Below are 21871 nucleotides of genomic sequence, written 5' to 3' on the forward strand. Positions count from 1 at the left end.
GGCCAGAAGATCTCATTGTGTTCTCTTGTGGTCACCCAGGGCTTTAGATTGGCCAGAAGATCTCATTGTGTTCTCTTGTGGACACCCAGGGCGTTAGATTGGCCAGAAGATCTCATTGTGTTCTCTTTTGGTCACCCAGGGCTTTAGATTGGCCAGAAGATCTCATTGTGTTCTCTTGTGGTCACCCAGTGCGTTAGATTGACCAGAAGATCTCATTGTGTTCTCTTGTGGACACCCAGGGCGTTAGATTGGCCAGCCTGAAGATCTCATTGTGTTCTCTTGTGGACACCCAGGGTGTTAGATTGGCCAGCCTGAAGATCTCATTGTGTTCTCTTGTGGTCACCCAGGGCTTTAGATTGGCCAGCCTGAAGATCTCATTGTGTTCTCTTGTGGTCACCCAGGGCTTTAGATTGGCCAGCCTGAAGATCTCATTGTGTTCTCTTGTGGTCACCCAGGGCGTTAGATTGGCCAGCCTGAAGATCTCATTGTGTTCTCTTGTGGTCACCCAGGGCGTTAGATTGGCCAGCCTGAAGATCTCATTGTGTTCTCTTGTGGACACCCAGGGCTTTAGATTGGCCAGCCTGAAGATCTCATTGTGTTCTCTTGTGGTCACCCAGGGCGTTAGATTGGCCAGCCTGAGCCGATAAACGATGTGCCCAAAATAAGTATAAACTTGCTGACCTCAAAACATTTCACCTCTAAATCAATGGACTGTTAAGCTGTAATTAGATTAAAATAACTTGAAATGCATTTCTGAACATGTACAATTCTTTACCAGCAGTTATTACCATTACTGCACTAACAAGACCTTGGTGTGCTCGGAACAGACAGAAAACCTGTTGTGTCCAAATTAGTGAGATTTAAGGCCATGGATGAATTGTATAGAACTACACTTGAGTCAGTTACTGGACAATGGGAATCTGGTACATGCATTCTGGTAAGGTGTGAAATGAGAAATTAATATCCTTGAAGGAGTCATTCAACGGATAAACAAGCTTAAAACAGTTTTCTTTCCTTATGTTGACTCACAGGATAGGCATTTTTCTTCAATTTATCACTCTCCACCCCCACCCACCCAACTTAGATATATATAAATATATATATATATATATATATATATATATATATATATATATATATATATATATGTATATATATGTGTGTGTGTATTTGTTTTAATTTTTCTGGTAACAAACCTTGATTAACTTACTATAGTTAAATAACATAACAAAGATTTACCTACATTAAAACTTTATATATATTATTTGATTGAGTTGTTAGTAGTTTACATCTTACCAATGAACTGTTTGTCAAAGTAAATAGTTTTTAAACATCTTCTTCTTTTTTTCAAAAGAATTTGATTCCGTGAATAATGTAGGTACAGCAAACTTGTTTACGCTACTGTTTGTTGGTTGTCTTGTATTAGTTCTCACCTAAGAAACTCTGAGTACCTGTCTGTCATTGACTAGCCAAGATATGAATTTCAGAATATTTACCCAGGTGGGCTGGGCTTTAACAAACACTTCTTTGTAACCTTTTAAATTCACATGTGCATTATATTTACATTTTCTGTTATTGATACTTGGATCTAAAATTTGTTTTATATGATTTTGTTCAGCTTATAGCCATTCACAAAATAAACGGTTTGTTTAATTTTGCATAATGAGCCTATTCGGATGCTTGTAATGTGCAAATTACACATAAAGTAATATTAAGAGGCTGCTCATTATGCTGTGCTGACATTATAACTGTGGCTTGGTTGCCAGGCTGTCAATTATAACAATAAAGCAGGTCACTGAGTCGAGATAGGCCTATTCATATCCATGCTATTGCAAGTTAGGCTGAACAAGCTGTCTTCGTATGTGTGACTTGCTCAGTATATTCACTGTACAATCAATCACTTTTCATGCTCTACAGCAGTCTGACATGTTTGGCCTTAAATGGTGTAATTGAAAAAATAATGTTACACCTAACACAGACAGGCTTGTTATAAGACTACCTGGATTAAATGACAGCGACTTGGACGAAATGACAGCGGTTGGTTCAGTTGTGTTGCAGATTCTGTGAGTGTTCCATGGGAATGTGAGATGCATCATGGAGGATTTGGTTTATCCAAAGATTTCACAGTTCTGTGTGTGTGTGGTGTGATCTAATTGGATGAATTACATCACTGTGCTGGGCCAACAGGAGTTGTGTAATATTCGTCTCAATGAAACCTTGCAGTTTCATTCATTTCATTTACACATTCGTTCATTCATTCATTCATTCATTCATTCATTCATTCATTCATTCATTTATTTCAACTTATTTTCATGCTTTTATCCAATTAAGGTTCAAGCAATCTGTGCTAGACACACACCTCAGCTATCTGGGGCTGTCTGTCCAGGACAGTGTGACAGTGGTTCGTGGTTAGTGAGAGAAAAGTCGATGTAGTGGCCTTGCACCTACCTACTGGGTCATTAAAACTTGCTCTGGGTGGGAGCCGATACTAGGATTCAAACCCAGTACCTACCAGCCTTATGTCTAATGGCATAATCACGACATCACCGAGGCCGGTTTTTGCACTTTCATTCCTTTCATTTATAGTTATTTTCATTCTTATATCCACTTAAGGACAAGCTCACCCTCTCTTACCACAGTTGATTTGTTAGTAGTTGCTGTCACTAGTATAAGGAAGTTGTTTTCTGTTGTTTTGTTATGTGAGCAGTTGTTGTTATTGGTACTTTTCCTGTTCCTGGTCAAGTCCTGTTTTGATTGTCGTGTAATATTTATGTGCATCCATCCGTCTTCATTCCTGAGTCTAAAGCCTCAGCTAATAACTTGTGTGGTTTACACTTCATTTGTTTGAATACCTACTGACACGTGATAATTATGATCCACCTACAAATACAACCTATTCAACTTGATATATTAACCAATAACATCGGTCATGTTTTATAACAAACTCTGTGTTCAGTGTAACTCTACACATGGTTTTAAAACCACACAGTTATAACTTGTTTATACCACACCTCATTGTGTAATTTATGTTTATACCACAACATACTGTTTGATAATTTATGTTTATCATACTGACCCTCCCCTGCTTTGAAAGCTATGTGCAATGTATACCTCATTGGGTAATAACTTGTTTATACCACATTGTACTGTGTGATAATGTATGCTTATACTGACCCTCCCCTGCTTTGAAAACTATGTGCAATGTATACCTCATTGGGTAATAACTTGTTTATACCACACCATACTGTGTGATAATGTATGTTTATCATACTGACCCTCCCCTGCTTTGAAAGCTATGTGCAATGTATACCTCATTGGGTAATAACTTGTTTATACCACATTGTACTGTGTGATAATGTATGTTTATCATACTGACCCTCCCCTACTTTGAAAGCTATGTGCAATGTATACTTCATTGGGTAATAACTTGTTTATACCGCACTGTACTGTGTGATAATGTATGCTTATCATACTGACCCTTCCCTGCTGTGAGAGCTATATACCTCATTGTGTAATAACTTGTTTATACCACACTGCATGTACTGTGTGATAATGTATGCTTATACTGACCCTCCCCTGCTTTGAAAGCTATGTGCAATGTATACCTCATTGGGTAATAACTTGTTTATACCGCACTGTACTGTGTGATAATGTATGCTTATCATACTGACCCTTCCCTGCTGTGAGAGCTATATACCTCATTGTGTAATAACTTGTTTATACCACATTGTACAGTGGGATAATTTAAATTTATCATACTGACCTGTCCCTGCTGTGAGAGCTATATACCTCATTGTCTAATAAATTGTTTATACAGTGGTGTAGGAAGGTGGCAAAAAGTGTGTGCGGGGGGGGGGGGGGGGGGGGGAGACACTTTTATACTTATACACTTTTACACTATTATAAAGCAAATATAAAGCAAAATATATGAAAAGTGGGGGGGCACATGGCCCCCTCGCCGTGCTTCCTTCGCCAGTGTTATACCACACTGTACTGAGAGATAATTTATGTTGATCATACTGATCCTCCCCTGGGTAATAAATTGTTTATACCACACTGTACTGTGAGATCTATATATTTTATTGTGTAATAAACTGTTTATACCACACTGTACTGTGAGATAATGTATGCTGTGAGAGCTATATATCTCATTGTGTAATAAACTGTTTATACCACACTGTACTGTGAGATAATGTATGCTGTGAGAGCTGTATATCTCATTGTGTAATAAATTGTTTATACCACACTGTACTGTGAGATAATGTATGCTGTGAGAGCTGTATATCTCATTGTGTAATAAACTGTTTATACCACACTGTACTGTGAGATAATTTATGCAGTGAGAGCTGTATATCTCATTGTGTAATAAACTGTTTATACCACACTGTACTGTGAGATAATGTATGCTGTGAGAGCTGTATATCTCATTGTGTAATAAACTGTTTATATCACACTACTGTGAGATAATGTATGCTGTGAGAGCTGTATATCTCATTGTGTAATAAACTGTTTATATCACACTACTGTGAGATAATGTATGCTGTGAGAGCTGTATATCTCATTGTGTAATAAACTGTTTATACCACACTACTTTGAGATAATGTATGCTGTGAGAGCTATATGATAGCTGTACCATAATCTGTGGTAAAATCTGAAATCTGTCTCAATATGTATCTGTTAGCATCTGCTGCCGATTACCTGTAACCAGCTGGCATACTTGAATTGCTGGATCATGAATTCCCGGTTCTCTGGCTTCACAGTCTAAAACATGACTCATCCTCTCTGTGGATGCAGCAAATGGTGAAGATTAAGTTTCAAAACATCACTGTCATGTAGTCTGGGTTTTGACTGAACTTAAATCTTGTTACACTATTTATTGTGTGTGTGTCTGTGTGTTTGTGTTTGTGTGTGTGTTTGTGTATGTGTATTTGTGTGTGTGTCTGAGTGTGTGTGTGTGTGTGTGTGTGTGTGTGTGTGATTTATATTTTTTTCATATTGGGTGATATATTGTCATAATTTAAGTTATAATAATACGTTTTAAAACCTGCCTCTTACCCACAGCCCTGATGTGAGGTATATTTGTCATATTGGGAAAGGAAAGGAAAGTTTGTTTAACAACATCTCAACACATTTTATACTATGGCTACTCAGTATGTAACATATATGGGGGGTTTTCCTCAACATTTCGTTGATAGTTTAAAGTTTGTTTTGTTTAATGGCATCACAAGAGCAAATTGATTTATTAATGATTGGCTATTGGATGTCAAACATTTGTTAATTCTGACAGTCATAGAGAGGAAACCCGCTACATTTTCCATTAGTAGCAGTGGATATTTTCTATGCATTTTCCCACGGACATGACAGTACATACTACAGCCTTTTATTTACCAGTCATGAGGCACTGGCTAGGAAAACACAAAGTTCATCAAGGACAATTGATCCTATGACCTATCACACATCAGGCAGGCACTCTGCCACAGAGCTCATTCCGTCCATTCTGATGGTAAGACTTTTTTTCTAGATTTCATTTTAAAACAACAAGACATATGACATACACGTTAAAACAACAGACATGTAAAATCACATAAAACAAGTTCTGACATTTTTATGCCTGTTTCTCTGTGCTTTAGCAAACCTGTGTTTTTCAACTGCATCTGGTTCCGTGGCAGCTGTCCCGTGACAGTTGAGTCAGAGTGTGTTTAAATCATCTGACAGTTCATTCTAACTGTGTGTTTAAATAATCAGCTTTCTTTTTGAAGCATTTTGCCATCAGTCTATCAGAACTGTCTTGTCTCAATGTCTTCAGCATCAGTCGGTGTGACAAAACAGACCTTTCTTCACTGAGCAGCAGCACTAATTGTTGATATGGTTTATTTTGCTATTGTAGTCTATTTCTTGTCTTCACTCTGCAGTATTGTCTAATATTGCTTTGGTTTGTTTGTCATAATGAACAAGTCATTCGGTTATGTTATTTAATATGGATGAAGTGTGGTGTTTGGATACATCTCAGGTGTTGTGGTATACACAAGTGTTTTGGTATGAAAATACAGGCCAAGTGTTGTAGTGTTTGGATACACCTAAAATGTTGTGGTATTAATATACACAAGTGTTTTGGTATTAAAATACAGGCCAGGTGTTGTGGTGTTTGAATACATCTAAAGTGTTGTGGTATTAATATACACAAGTGTTTTGGTATTAAAATACAGGCCAGGTGTTGTGGTGTTTGGATACATCTAAAGTGTTGTGGTATTAATATACACAAGTGTTTTGGTATCAAAATACAAGCCAAGTGTTGTCGTGTTTGGATACATCTAAAGTGTTGTGGTATTAATATACACAGGTGTTTTGGTATTAAAATACAGGCCAGATGTTGTGGTGTTTGGATACATCTAAAGTGTTGTGGTATTAATATACACAAGTGTTTTGGTATCAAAATACAAGCCAAGTGTTGTCGTGTTTGGATACATCTAAAGTGTTGTGGTATTAATATACACAGGTGTTTTGGTATTAAAATACAGGCCAGGTGTTGTGGTGTTTGGATACATCTAAAGTGTTGTGGTATTAATACACAAGTCTTTTGGTATTAAAATACAGGCCAGGTGTTGTGGTGTTTGGATACATCTAAAGTGTTGTGGTATTAATATACACAAGTGTTTTGGTATTAAAATACAGGCCAGGTGTTATACAGTCTGTCTGTATTTGTGTGTGAATTTTCAGTGTTATTTAAAGTCATCACTTGGACACTGTGATGATGTCTGAGATGGAGTGTTCTCAACCTGACTGTCATGATGAAAGAGGAATTGCGCCGGTGTCTCATTCCGACACTCGAGACACTGATACTCGAGACACCGATACTCGTGTTGATGTACTCAGCACCCCGGTCTCACAGATGACAGTGTGTGACATCACCACAGACTCATTCAGCTTGGAACACACACAGACCACTTCTAGTGAATGGTCTAAAGATGAACATACAGAAACCTCTTCTAGTGAACACACAGAGACCACTTCTAGTGAACAGCCTAAAGATGAACACACAGAGACCACTTCTAGTGAATGTCGTAAAGATGAACATACAGAGACCACTTCTAGTGAACGGCCTAGAGATGAACATACAGAGACGACTTCTAGTGAATTGCCTAGAGATGAACACACAGAGACCACTTTTAGTGAACTGCCTAGATATGAACACACAGAAACCACTTCTAGTGAACGGCCTAATGATGAACACACAGAAACCACTTCTAGTGAATTGCCTAGAGATGAACATACAGAGACGACTTCTAGTGAATTGCCTAGAGATGAACATACAGAGACTACTTCTAGTGAACGGCCTAATGATGAACACACAGAAACCACTTCTAGTGAACGGCCTAGATATGAACACACAGAAACCACTTCTAGTGAACGGCCTAATGATGAACACACACAGACCACTTCTAGTGAACTGTTTTCTAAAAATAAGCAACTTTCTAAAAACAATATCCATATGTCATCCTCAAATGAGATCAGTGAAAATGGGTTTGATGCATTATCCAAAAATAAGCAAATTAATGAAACTTGTTCTGACTTGTCACGTGAAAGTAGTAATTTAACTAATAAAAATAAGACTCATGTGCGATTCAAATTTGAAGAGATTAGTGAAAATACAAAATCAAAACGTGAAAAGCCAGTTGCACGTGAGACACCAAAACTTGCTCTTCAAAGACGTTCTCAAGATAATTTAAAGAAGGAACCGCTTACCAAGAAATGTCCAGTAATATCAGTGAAATCTGAACAACTTTCAGAGAAGACACCTCAGATTCTTTCAAAGCATCAACCAAAAACTAAAACTACTTCTCAAGTGCCAGTAAAACGTGGACAGATTTCTCCAAAGGAAACAAAGGTTGCCATGAAGGCGAAGAATGAAGCTCGACCGGGCAGCGCTCAGAAGAGTACAAGAACTAAAGAAGGAGAATCAAAACCTGCTGCTCCTAAAACAGACAGAACTACTTGTAGGAAAGTCACGCCCCGAGTATCCAGTTCATCATCAGTGTCCAGAAGCAAGAGCAGTTCGTCATCAACCAGATCCACTGTCTGTCCCAAGTGTCATGGGGAAATCTCCCCAACAGCCAGCATCGAGATTGAGATGTTTGACAGTTTCAGTGAGAAGTCACCTCGCAGTGCCTCTGACTGTCGTACAGATGTACGATTAGTCTCCAGAAAGAGTTCTAGTGTGTCATCAAAGAAGAGTTCTAGTGGGTCATCAACTAGAAAGAGTTCTAGTGAGTCAACACCAAGAAAGACTTCTAGTGGGTCATCAACAAGAAACAGTTCTCGTGGTTTAACACCAAGAAAGAAGTCATCCACTGATGAGACACTGCCTATATGGCCTGTAATTATTTCACTTAGTGCTTCTTTGCTTGGGTTGTGTTTTGGGTGGAGGGTGGGAGTTGTTTGTTATTTTATTGTATTTTTTGTAATAATTGATTTAGGGGAATTGTATCAACTTGAGGTTTTAAAAAAAAGAGAAGAAAAAAGAATCTATTATAAGTGGCCGATTTTGTTTGTTAATGATCAGTATATCAGGTTTGAGACTAATACAAGACATTAAAAGGTAAATCCAAACTACACAAAGTAGAAAAAATCTGTCATCTTATTTCACTATAGATAAGAGTAGAGACGTTTCAAAGAAGTAAAACATATACGGTAATTAAAATCATAGCTTACTGGTCCCTCCGGTTTCTGTCAGTAGGTCTACTGAAAGCAAAGTTTTATTGGGCCTACAGATGACCTTCCATTTGAGCGTTCAGAACAATGCTGGCATAATTCTGAAAGTAACTGTAATAGGACATTGTATTTGACAGAGTGATAATGACAGACATTGTATAGCAACCAGTATGTGTGTATTTGACAGAGTGATAATGAGAGACATTGTATAACAACCAGTATGTGTGTATTTGACAGAGTGATAATGACAGACATTGTATAACAACCAGTATATGTGTATTTGACAGAGCGATAATGACAGACATTGTATAACAACCAGTATATATGTATTTGACAGAGCAATAATGACAGACATTGTATAACAACCAGTATATGTGTATTTGACAGAGCGATAATGACAGACATTGTATAACAACCAGTATATGTGTATTTGACCGAGCGATAATGACAGACATTGTATAACAACCAGTATGTGTGTATTTGACAGAGCGATAATGACAGACATTGTATAACAACCAGTATGTGTGTATTTGACAGAGCGATAATGACAGACATTGTATAACAACCAGTATGTGTGTATTTGACAGAGCGATAATGACAGACATTGTATAACAACCAGTATGTGTGTATTTGACGGTGATAATGACAGACATTGTATAGCAACCAGTATGTGTGTATTTGACAGAGCGATAATGACAGACATTGTATAACAACCAGTATGTGTGTATTTGACAGAGTGATAATGACAGACATTGTATAACAACCAGTATGTGTGTATTTGACAGTGATAATGACAGACATTGTATGACAACCAGTATGTGTATATTTGACAGTGATAATGACAGACATTGTATGATAACCAGTATGTGTGTATTTGACAGAGCGATAATGACAGACATTGTATAACAACCAGTATGTGTGTATTTGACAGAGCGATAATGACAGACATTGTATAACAACCAGTATGTGTGTATTTGACGGTGATAATGACAGACATTGTATAACAACCAGTATGTGTGTATTTGACAGAGCGATAATGACAGACATTGTATAACAACCAGTATGTGTGTATTTGACGGTGATAATGACGGACATTGTATAACAACCAGTATGTGTGTATTTGACAGAGTGATAATGACAAACATTGTATAACAACCAGTATATGTGTATTTGACAGAGCGATAATGACAGACATTGTATAACAACCAGTATGTGTGTATTTGACAGAGTGATAATGACAGACATTGTATAACAACAGTATGTGTGTATTTGACAGCGATAATGACAAACATTGTATAACAACCAGTATATGTGTATTTGACAGAGTGATAATGACAAACATTGTATAACAACCAGTATGTGTGTATTTGACAGAGTGATAATGACAGACATTGTATAACAACCAGTATGTGTGTATTTGACGTGATAATGCCAGACATTGTATAACAACCAGTATATGTGTATTTGACTGTGATAATGACAGATATTGTATGATAACCAGTATGTGTGTATTTAACAGAGTGATAATGACAGACATTGTATAATAAACCAGTATGTGTGTATTTGACTGTGATAATGACATTGTATAACAACCAGTATATGTGTATTTGACTGTGATAATGACAGACATTGTATAACAACCAGTATATGTGTATTTGACAGAGCGATAATGACAGACATTGTATAACAACCAGTATGTGTGTATTTGACAGAGCGATAATGACAGACATTGTATAACAACCAGTATGTGTGTATTTGACGGTGATAATGACAAACATTGTATAACAACCAGTATGTGTGTATTTGACTGTGATAATGACAGACATTGTATGATAACCAGTATGTGTGTATTTAACAGAGTGATAATGACAGACATTGTATAATAAACCAGTATGTGTGTATTTGACAGTGATAATGACAGACATTGTATGATAACCAGTATGTGTGTATTTGACAGAGCGATAATGACAGACATTGTATAACAACCAGTATGTGTGTATTTGACGGTGATAATGACACATTGTATAACAACCAGTATGTGTGTATTTAACAGGGTGATAATGACAGACATTGTATAACAACCAGTATGTGTGTATTTGACAGGGTGATAATGACATACATTGTATGATAACCAGTATGTGTGTATTTGACACAGTGATAACGACATACAGCATGTGTGTATTTGACAAACAACATACATTGTAAAAAACAACATACAATGTATATATGATAACTGGTATGTGTGTATTTGACAGGGTGATAACGACATACAGGTCGGAGATGACAGACATGGTATGGTAACCACTATGTGTGTATTTGAAAGGATGATAAATACTGATATTGTTTGATAACCAGTAGATGTGTATTTAACAAGATGATAATGACAGACATTGTATGATAACCAGTATGTGTGTATTTGACAGTACGGAGAGCGAAAGCTGTGGTTTATTGCGGTGGAGGCATTATAAAACAGACATTGTATGATAACCAGTATATGTGTATTTGACAGTATGATAACATTGTGTAATAACCAGTATGTGTGTATTTGACAGTATGATAACATTGTGTAATAACCAGTATGTATGTATTTGACAGTACGGAGAGTGCAAGCCGCAGTTTATTGTGGTGGAGGTATTAGAGGACAGACATTGTGTAATATCCAGTATATGTGTATTTGACAGGATTATAACATTGTGTAATATCCAGTATATGTGTATTTTACAGGATTGTAACATTGTGTAATACTCAGTATATGTGTATTTGACAGTATGGAGAGCGCAAACCGCGGTTTGTCGCGGTGGAGGCACTAGAGGACCAGCAAGTCGTGAGGACCGTGGCATTTAGTCCGAGCGGAAACTTCTATGCAGTCGGCTCCAACTCTAAAATACTCCGAGTGTGTTCCTTCCCAGATGTCGCTAACTTAAAGTACGTACAACACTGTTTGAATTTCTGGCCATCACAATTTGTTCATAACTGGTATGTCAAGTGTAAGAATTTAATAGATATCCCAGAGAATTAATACAAAGCATTAGAATTTATTATCTTCATTAATATCTTTGTTACAATTTCGTTAAGATTGATAATGTAATAAAACAATGTAAATGAACCTTCAGTTAAACCAGGGACTCGGTGTAAGAGCTAAATGGGAAATTCCCAGTCATATGATTACTTTATCATGTTCATACCAGCACGGCTGTATCAATATCAGTTTCCGATCAATGTTCATACTTGATGATGAAATCTATTTCTTCTTCAAAGAGGTTTTAGTAAATTATTATTTACCTTCATGATCACAGACATAACATTTAAGTTGTTAATACACACATAGTCCTTTGGTGAATTCAAATGGCCATGTTAGTGATGTGCTATTAAATAATGGATAAGGATTACACACTTGAGGCACCGCGTTGGTAGGGTGTTTGACAGTGATTGTGATTGCAGATACGACCAGGTGACGAAGGAGGCCAATGTTGTGTTCAAGAAGCTGAAGCACCACAAGGGCTCCATCTACTGCTCAGCGTGGAACCCACTCGGTGATCTCATCGCCACTGGCTCCAACGACAAGTCCATCAAGTTACTCAGGTTCGACGCTGATTCGGCCACCGCTGAAGGTATTACACACCAAGTAGTCTCATCTTGCCTAATGGATTGGTCGTAATGGATTGGTGTTTTTACTGTTTTATAACCAAGATTAGGCTTTTTACCAAAAAATAGATGTAATTGTTAACATTGTATTTGAGGTTAATTGTAAACATTGTATTTGAGGTTAATTGTAAAAATTGTGTTTAAAGTATAATTGTATTTGGGGTGTAATTGTAAACACTGTATTTTAAATGTACTTGTAAACATTGTTTTTGAGGTGTAATTGTAAACGTTGTATTTGAGGTGCTGAGCTGGAGCTGACGTTTCATGAAGGCACGGTCAGAGATTTGGTCTTCATGCAGGACACCAGCAACCGATCTTCGCTCTTGATCAGTGGTGGAGCGGGGGATGGCAAAATCTATGTGACGGACTGTGAGAGCGGAACACCAATACGGGTCATGGTGGGACACACAGGTATGTCAAGTAGTGTACTATCATGGTGGCACACACAGGTACTTCAAACAGTGTACTATCATGGTGGCACACACAGGTACGTCAAACAGTGTAATATCATGGTGGCACATACAGGTACGTCAAACAGTGTAATATCATGGTGGCACACACAGGTATGTCAAACAGTGTAATATCATGGTGGCACACACAGGTACGTCAAACAGTGTAATATCATGGTGGCACACACAGGTACGTCAAACAGTGTAATATGGTGGCACACACAGGTACGTTAAACAGTGTAATATCATGGTGGCACACACAGGTACGTCAAGTAGTGTAACATCATGGTGGCACACACAGGTACGTCAAACAGTACAAGATGGTGGTACACACAGGTACGTCAAACAGTGTACTATCATGGTGGCACACACAGGTACGTCCAGCAATGTAATATGGTGGCTCACACAGGTACGTCAAACAGTGTAATATGGTGGCACACACAGGTACGTCAAACAGTGTAATATCATGGTGGCACACACATGTACGTCAAGTAGTGTAACATCATGGTGGCACACACAGGTATGTCAAGCAGTACAATATGGTGGTACACAGGTACGTCAAATAGTGTACTATCATGGTGGCACACACAAGTACGTCAAACAGTGTAATATCATGGTGGGACACAGGTACGTCAGTGTACTATCATAGAGGTACACACAGGTACATCAAACAGTGTAATATCATGGTGGCACACACATGTACGTCAAACTGTGTAATATGGTGGGACACACAGGTACATCAAACAGTGTAATATCATAGTGGCACACGCATGTTCTTCAAGCAGTGTAATATCATGGTGGCACACGCAGGTTTGTCAAGCAGTGTAATATCATGGTGGCACACAGGTATGTCAAACAGTGTAATATGGTGGGACACAAGGTACGTCGAACAGTGTAATATCATGGTGGTACACACAGGTACGTCAAGCAGTGTAATATCATGGTGGCACACAAAGGTATGTCAAACAGTGTAATATCATGGTGGTATGTCAAACATGTCTGATTCATTGAGTAAAAAATCACAGAGATAATAAAATGATTAATCGATTTAAACAATGTTGACATCATTCTATTATTTAATTAAGTATTAACCTTAATGTTATATAGAAATGACGTCACATCTGCTTTATAATCATCATCTGATTATATGTGTGTGTGTGTGTGTGTGTGTGTGTATGTGTATGTGTATGTATATATGTATGTATGTATGTATGTATGTATGTATGTATATATATATTATAAGTGTTCTCCTGCAGGTCCTATCTACACACTGCACACATGGGGAGGCTGTATGTTTGTTAGCGGCTCACAGGACAAGACGGCTCGCTTCTGGGATCTGAGAGCGTCCACGCCAATCACAGTCGTCGCCAATCCTAGAGGTAAATACTCTGTTATCAGTGCAGTTATATAGAGATAAATACTATATGTTTGTTATCAGTGCAGTTATATAGAGATAAATAATATATGTCTGTTATCAGTGCAGTTATATAGAGATAAATAATATATGTCTGTTATCAGTGCAGTTATATAGAGATAAATACTATATGTTTGTTATCAGTGCAGTTATATAGAGATAAATAATATGTGTCTGTTATCAGTGCAGTTATATAGAGATAAATACTATGTGTTTGTTATCAGTGCAGTTATATAGAGATAAATACTATGTGTTTGTTATCAGTGCAGTTATATAGAGATAAATACTATGTGTTTGTGCAGTTATATAGAGATAAATAATGTGTGTTTGTTATCAGTGCAGTTATATAGAGATAAATAATGTGTTTGTTATCAGTGCAGTTATATAGAGATAAATACTATATGTTTGTTATCAGTGCAGTTATATAGAGATAAATACTATATATTTGTTATCAGTGCAGTTATATAGAGATAAATACTATATATTTGTTATCATTGCAGTTATATAGAGTGTTTGTTATCAGTGCAGTTATATAGAGATAAATAATATATGTTTGTTATCAGTGCAGTTATATAGAGATAAATACTATATATTTGTTATCAGTGCAGTTATATAGAGATAAATAATGTGTTTGTTATCAGTGCAGTTATATAGAGATAAATACTATATGTTTGTTATCAGTGCAGTTATATAGAGATAAATAATGTGTTTGTTATCAGTGCAGTTATATAGAGATTATATATGTCTGTTATCAGTGCAGTTATATAGAGATAAATAATGTGTTTGTTATCAGTGCAGTTATATAGAGATAAATACTATATGTTTGTTATCAGTGCAGTTATATAGAGATAAATACTATATGTCTGTTATCAGTGCAGTTATATAGAGATAAATACTATATATTTGTTATCAGTGCAGTTATATAGAGATAGAATATAATATATATGTTTGTTATCAGTGCAGTTATATAGAGATAAATACTATATATTTGTTATCAGTGCAGTTATATAGAGATAAATACTATATATTTGTTATCAGTGCAGTTATATAGAGATAAATACTATATGTTTGTTATCAGTGCAGTTATATAGAGATAAATACTATATGTTTGTTATCAGTTATATAGAGATAAATACTATATGTTTGTTATCAGTGCAGTTATATAGAGATAAATACTATATGTTTGTTATCAGTGCAGTTATATAGAGATAAATACAGTTATATAGAGATAAATACTATATGTTTGTTATCAGTGCAGTTATATAGAGATAAATATATGTGTTTGTTATCAGTGCAGTTATATAGAGATAAAACTATATGTGTTTGTTATCAGTGCAGTTATATAGAGATAAAATATATATTTGTTATCAGTGTTTTGTTATCAGTGCAGTTATATAGAGATAAATATATAGAGATAAATAATATATGTTTGTTATCAGTGCAGTTATATAGACATGTTTGTTATCAGTGCAGTTATATAGAGATAAATACTATATATTTGTTATCAGTGCAGTTATATAGAGATAAATAATGTGTTTGTTATCAGTGCAGTTATATAGAGATAAATAATGTGTTTGTTATCAGTGCAGTTATATAGAGATAAATACTATATGTTTGTTATCAGTGCAGTTATATAGAGATAAATAATGTGTTTGTTATCAGTGCAGTTATATAGAGATAAATACTATATGTTTGTTATCAGTGCAGTTATATAGAGATAAATAATGTGTTTGTTATCAGTGCAGTTATATAGAGATAAATAATATATATTTGTTATCAGTGCAGTTATATAGAGATAAATAATGTGTTTGTTACCAGTGCAGTTATACAGAGATAAATACTATATATTTGTTATCAGTGCAGTTATATAGAGATAAATAATATATGTTTGTTATCAGTGCAGTTATATAGAGATAAATAATATGTGTTTGTTATCAGTGCAGTTATATAGAGATAAATAATATATGTTTGTTATCAGTGCAGTTATATAGAGATAAATAATATGTTTTTGTTATCAGTATAGTTATATAGAGAGAAATACTATGTCCAACTGGAGGGGACTATAGGTTTCATCTCCGTCCTTCTGTCTGTCTGTCTGTCCATTCGTCTGTCCCACATATAGTTTTCCAGATTTCTTTTCCACAATTCCTCAAGATGTTGATATGGTGTATAACTTTATGTACCACTACAGATAAAGTTTGAATACCCATTTTTTGCAGTGTTATGGCCCTTAAATTTAGGAGATAGAAAAACTAATTGGGCCCATTATGGGACATGTATTGCTTCAGCAGGACTCTCAGAATGTTTGTATGTTAATAGTATGTATTAACAAAAGTTGAATCCCGTTGGCGGGAACCCTTGTTGGTGCTTGCGAAAGTGTTCGACCCATTGGGTAGTTGGACCTAACCATTCTGTCAATAATGTGTAAGTGTAACTGGAGACTTGGTTTTTGGTTCGAGCGTTGCGTTGTATCGACCCTTTCTAGTTCATCTTAATGAGATTCTACTGTATTTCTATGTATTAATGATCCACACTATCTTTTATTGCAGGCAGCCCGTTTGCGTCGGTGTGCGTGGATGCGTCAGGCCGGCTGCTGGTGTCGGGCCACGAGGACGGGGTTGTGAGTCTGTTTGACATCCGCGGCTCCAAGGCCATGCAGAGCTTCAAGGCTCACTCCTCCGACTGTCGGTCAGCGCGATTCTCCATGAAGGCATTTTACCTGCTGACAGGGTCCTACGACCAGACCGTCGTTCTCACCGATCTTCACGGTCAGTTGTCTCCCCTTTGTTTACATGTGACGCTGATTTTGTAATCCCTCACTTTGAACACAGCAGTGATTGTAGACAAACTAAAACATATTTAAACATACTCGTAATTAAACCTGTGCTTGCGGTGGGTCCTACCGACAGTAACATGGGCAGAGCTTCAAGCCAGAGATAATGATCATGTGATCTAAGTCTAGCAACAAGGTCACATTCTGTGAGTTATAATTAAACAAATACATGTGGCCTCAGAGAAAGAAAGCTGTACTCACGCAACGTTAGAATGAAGAACCACATTCCAGTTTTTTGTTTTTTTTAATCATTTAGATTAGAAATAAATATGTTCCACAACAGAATCCCAAATATCTCGTGCAAAGTTGCGAGTCTTCGGTTTTAGATTTTTTTACCAACTGTTCTGCTTGGACAATGCGGATCTTCATAAAATGTCACCGAGGTAAAATCGCGACCAATGTTTTCATTCCAGTCTAAGATGGCTAGGTTACTTCTTCGTTTATATTCCTTGTCAGAGAAGGAAATGCATTTGTCATGGTATACCAGACAAGCATTGTTGAATGATTCCACATAGTGTGTATCGACACATGTGACGTAGTCTTCCGGTGTTTTGTATATGACAAGTCGCTTGATTGCGCAATCGAAAAGTTTGATGGCGATCGGGTCTTGCAATATGTTTTTGCTGGGCTCGTAGTTTTTATTAGTTTTTCATCTTGATTCAGGCAAACAGTTATCGTGTATATTTTGATAATGTAAAACTATATTGTCAAGAAGACTTCTCAGTTTTTCTGACGATCCACCACAATATTTCATGGCATAATAACAATGCGTTTTCTCCGATGCCGCTTTGTCAGACAATTCACCGTGCCATTTCACAGCATGGAACTTAACAGGGCCAATGCAGACTTTTTTAATTTCTTTACTAATTCCCTTTGTTGCATGCCATTTGTCATTTGCGTTAGTAACACCAACACGGTTTTCTGACAAGTATTTATTTATGGTGACATTTCGGTCGTGTCCGTGGATGTTGACATTGATTCCACATTTATCAAAGTGGTCGTATAATTTCTTTACACCAAATGTCTCATGTCTTTGGCTTACTGGATCGTCATCTTTGGAGACGACTGCCAGTCCTATGACCTTTTTTGTTTCAAATCCAATGGCAACCACGTCAGAATGCCGTGCATTTTTTCACCACCCATGCCTTGCGTCTGTCAATATCGTAATTCCTTTGAAGTCAGAATTAATATCAGAACATTGAAGTGTTGCGATAGCCGTTTCTTCGTCAACAGCATCTTTAATAGATTGATCAGCGATGTTATTTGTTTTGCAACAGTATAAATCTAAAAATCCACTGACGAAAGTCTCTGGTAACTGACCAAATCCTGCAGATGCGACAAAACGTTCATACTGTGAATATCGCAAACCAGACACAAAAAGTGCATGCAAGATGTGAAAATTTGCGAGGAATGATCCACCACGCAAATGAGGTGATGTGTCCACTTTCATGCTGTGTTGATTCTCACAGTGCAACGAAATTTTTCCTGTGTGCCCTGAGTATTCTACGGTTTCAATTTCCATGTGTTTTGAACATTCATGGGCATGCACCTGTAATCCGACACAAAGATTTTTTATTGCCGATTCTGTAATGAGACACATCTTTTCTGTACTCTGTTCCTTTGGACATGGTAAATATGTTGAATATTTGTGAGCGGTTCCCAAATCATCTGCATCGGTGTTGCTTGGTGGCAATGCATGTTGTTGAAGATAAAAATCAAAAACCTCGTGTAGAATTGTGCTGTTGCTTGTATTTGAAACCCTGTCATTCAATAATAGTTTTGCGCGATCTATTTTGTTGAAGAGAAAAGTTTTGTCATCATTAGATTGAGCATAGAATCGAATGTTTCCTGTCACCAGAGGAACGTCTTTTAATTTCTTTCGTTTATTTCTTATTCGCATCTCATCACCCTCATCTGACTTTCTTTTCTTTCTTCCGAATTCTTGTCTGTTTTCGTCTTTTATACGCTGCATTTTCGATTTTTAAATAAGCAAGCTTCTAATTCGGAATATGTTCACATTGAAGAAACGTGTTGACTATTTTTAAAAAGGCGCCACAAATACAGGTTGGTGTTAATATTTAGTTTAGTCCATTTTTCTAAAGGGCGAATTTTCTTATCTACTGACAAGATACATATGTGAAAACGACAATATTATTTTATTTAATAATGCACAGTGAAATTAAACGTAGTATATATACATGCATATATTTGTTTTTATTGCGACACTGAACTCACATTATTCGAGTCAGAATATAAGATAACGGAAGAGAGTTTTAGTAGCTTTGTCTCCTTTACAGCGGAATGTTGCACATTCCTGGTAATTAAATTATTGGAGCTATTGTTTTAGTTTCCATCAAAAGTGCGCCAACGTTTGCTGACAAATCATGAATGAAAAAAGGGAATTATGTTTTTAAATAACCAAGGATCAAGCGGAAGCTCTATTGGCATTTTGTTGTTTTAGCGATTTTGATTTAGACAATGATGTTATAAAAAATTAATGGTCCGTTTGTGAGGACGAAGGTAGTGCTCACTTTGAAGAAGCGTCGGACGCGCACCGGTTGACAGCACCGGACTGGATTGCTAAAAATACCTGTTCTGGCTCTCGGGAAGGGTCGCAGAGAATTCTCGAACAAAGTGATGGACACAGCAGAACCTCGGCCAGACAACACAGCACGCCTACTGACGATGAATGTTCATCTTGTTTTTGTGTGCCATGTGTCACGTCCGATAGACAGAATTGGTTAGGAAATGGCGCCCCATATTCGTAATGCTGGTTTACGGAAAGAATGTTATAAAAAATTCTGGAAAATGTTGTCTCGCGGAGGTGCATGGCTTGATACCCGATACCAACAGAGCAAAATGCGATCTTTAGATAGAGGTACCACCCAGGAAAATGTCTGGACACTGAGAGAAATGATGCCGCACTGTGTTCTGTCATTGGTCAGGTCATTATACCCAAACCCTGATGGTATATCGTATATGGGGCATAAGTGGCAATAAACGGTGAGTAGACACCTGTAAAGGCATTATTATTAAATGTATTTTGCAAATAACACATTTGCTACCTTGCAAGTGAGGGGCAAAAATACTATTATTCCACGTGGCCCGTTCCACGTGCGCCTTGTTACTCATGGTTGTCATGTGACATAAACAAGCTACGTCCATATTATTATACGACTATTCAAGTCTACGCTTCGGAGTTATAAATTCCAGTTTACCTCTAATTACAATAGCTTTGTATAGAAATTAAAAGCGTTCTTTATTTCTCTTACATTTATCTACAAGCGTATCAAATTTGGAGTTATAATATGTTCTAATTGTTCCATAAATATTAAAAATGTACCCCGAATAAAGCTGTCTTCAAACTGTCCAACTTTCAAACATTTTGGATTTAAGCTCCTATTTATATCGACGGCGCCAGTTTAAACAAGAAGACAAATAGATCTTGTCCTAGGCTCAGACTACCAACTGCCAGCACAAAGTTGTCTCTGCTATCATGACTGTCCAGTTGCTAGTCTGAGTGCTTAACAACTCAATTCTTGTAGTATAAGCCATTAGTTGTTAATCTGACTGCTCCCGTCGTAAGTCAGGAATTGGGGAAACCATCAAGTTGGCAAACTTCCATCTTGACAGTTGACAGTCTGAGCCTAACATTAGTTTACATGTCAAGCTGCTTTTATGATTAGTCACTTTCCACACAACAATGATTGTAGACAATTTTTTTTTTTTTTAAACATACTCATAATTAAACAATTGAAGACAAACACATCTTCACAGTCAGTTCTTTCCCCTTAGTTTACACATCAAGCTGCTTTCATGATTAGTCACGTTCAACACAGCAATGATTCGAGACAAAATAAAAAATATACTGACGTCTAAAGGAATGTTACAAGGCTTGAAATTGCTTTATAGGAAACCAACAAATGGTACGGTGGAATATGAGAGTATGTTTTAATTGGTACATATTTGAAGTTTATCAAATCAGTGCTCTTCGTGATACAGGCAAAGTGTTTGTAAGGTGGTTCTAAATTGGTTCGTTTCGATTAACAACAATATCTATCAAATTATTCCAATTTTATGTATGTGAAGTTTCTTTTGGACATCAGTATATTTAAACATACTCATAATTAAACAGTCTAGACAAATAGGGTATACTTTCAAATACTTTGAATTAATTTGTTATTTATGTTTTTATAATTAAATTTAGTATTTAAAAATGGCTAAATCATTGGGTTCAGAGGTTTCATCAGTGTCCAAGCAGTCAAAATATCCTGGTCAAATAGTAATATACTTAGTGTAGTCGCTGGTTTCATCAGTGTCCAAGCAGTCAAAATATCCTGGTCAAATAATAATATACTTAGTCTAGTCGCTGGTTTCATCAGTGTCCAAGCAGTCAAAATATCCTGGTCAAATAATAATATACTTAGTCTAGTCGCTGGTTTCATCAGTGTCCAAGCAGTCAAAATATCCTGGTCAAATAGTAATATACTTAGTCTAGTCGCTGGTTTCATCAGTGTCCAAGCAGTCAAAATATCCTGGTCAAATAATAATATACTTAGTCTAGTCAGTGTCCAAGCAGTCAAAATATCCTGGTCAAATAGTAATATACTTAGTGTAGTCGCTGGTTTCATCAGTGTCCAAGCAGTCAAAATATCCTGGTCAAATAATAATATACTTAGTGTAGTTGCTGGTTTCATCAGTGTCCAAGCAGTCAAAATATCCTGGTCAAATAATAATATACTTAGTGTAGTTGCTGGTTTCATCAGTGTCCAAGCAGTCAAAATATCCTTGTCAAATAGTAATATCCTTAGTGTATTCGCT

The 21871-nt window shown here is 36.6% G+C and overlaps 1 protein-coding gene across 3 annotated transcripts in view; it reads left to right on the forward strand.

Moving 5' to 3' along the window:
- The window catches only part of LOC121383365 (WD repeat-containing protein 47-like), a 59016-nt gene that overhangs the window by 29351 nt on the left and 7794 nt on the right, over positions 1–21871 (forward strand). For all 3 annotated transcript variants that reach the window (XM_041513349.1, XM_041513350.1, XM_041513351.1), the window contains 5 exons: positions 11477–11634; positions 12151–12320; positions 12595–12765; positions 14060–14182; positions 16767–16985. In XM_041513349.1, coding sequence (XP_041369283.1) covers positions 11477–11634; positions 12151–12320; positions 12595–12765; positions 14060–14182; positions 16767–16985 — 841 coding nt within the window. The remainder of the gene's footprint in view (positions 1–11476; positions 11635–12150; positions 12321–12594; positions 12766–14059; positions 14183–16766; positions 16986–21871) is intronic.

This window comes from Gigantopelta aegis, chromosome 10 (assembly GCF_016097555.1).
Source record: "Gigantopelta aegis isolate Gae_Host chromosome 10, Gae_host_genome, whole genome shotgun sequence".
NCBI classification, from domain to species: domain Eukaryota; kingdom Metazoa; phylum Mollusca; class Gastropoda; order Neomphalida; family Peltospiridae; genus Gigantopelta; species Gigantopelta aegis.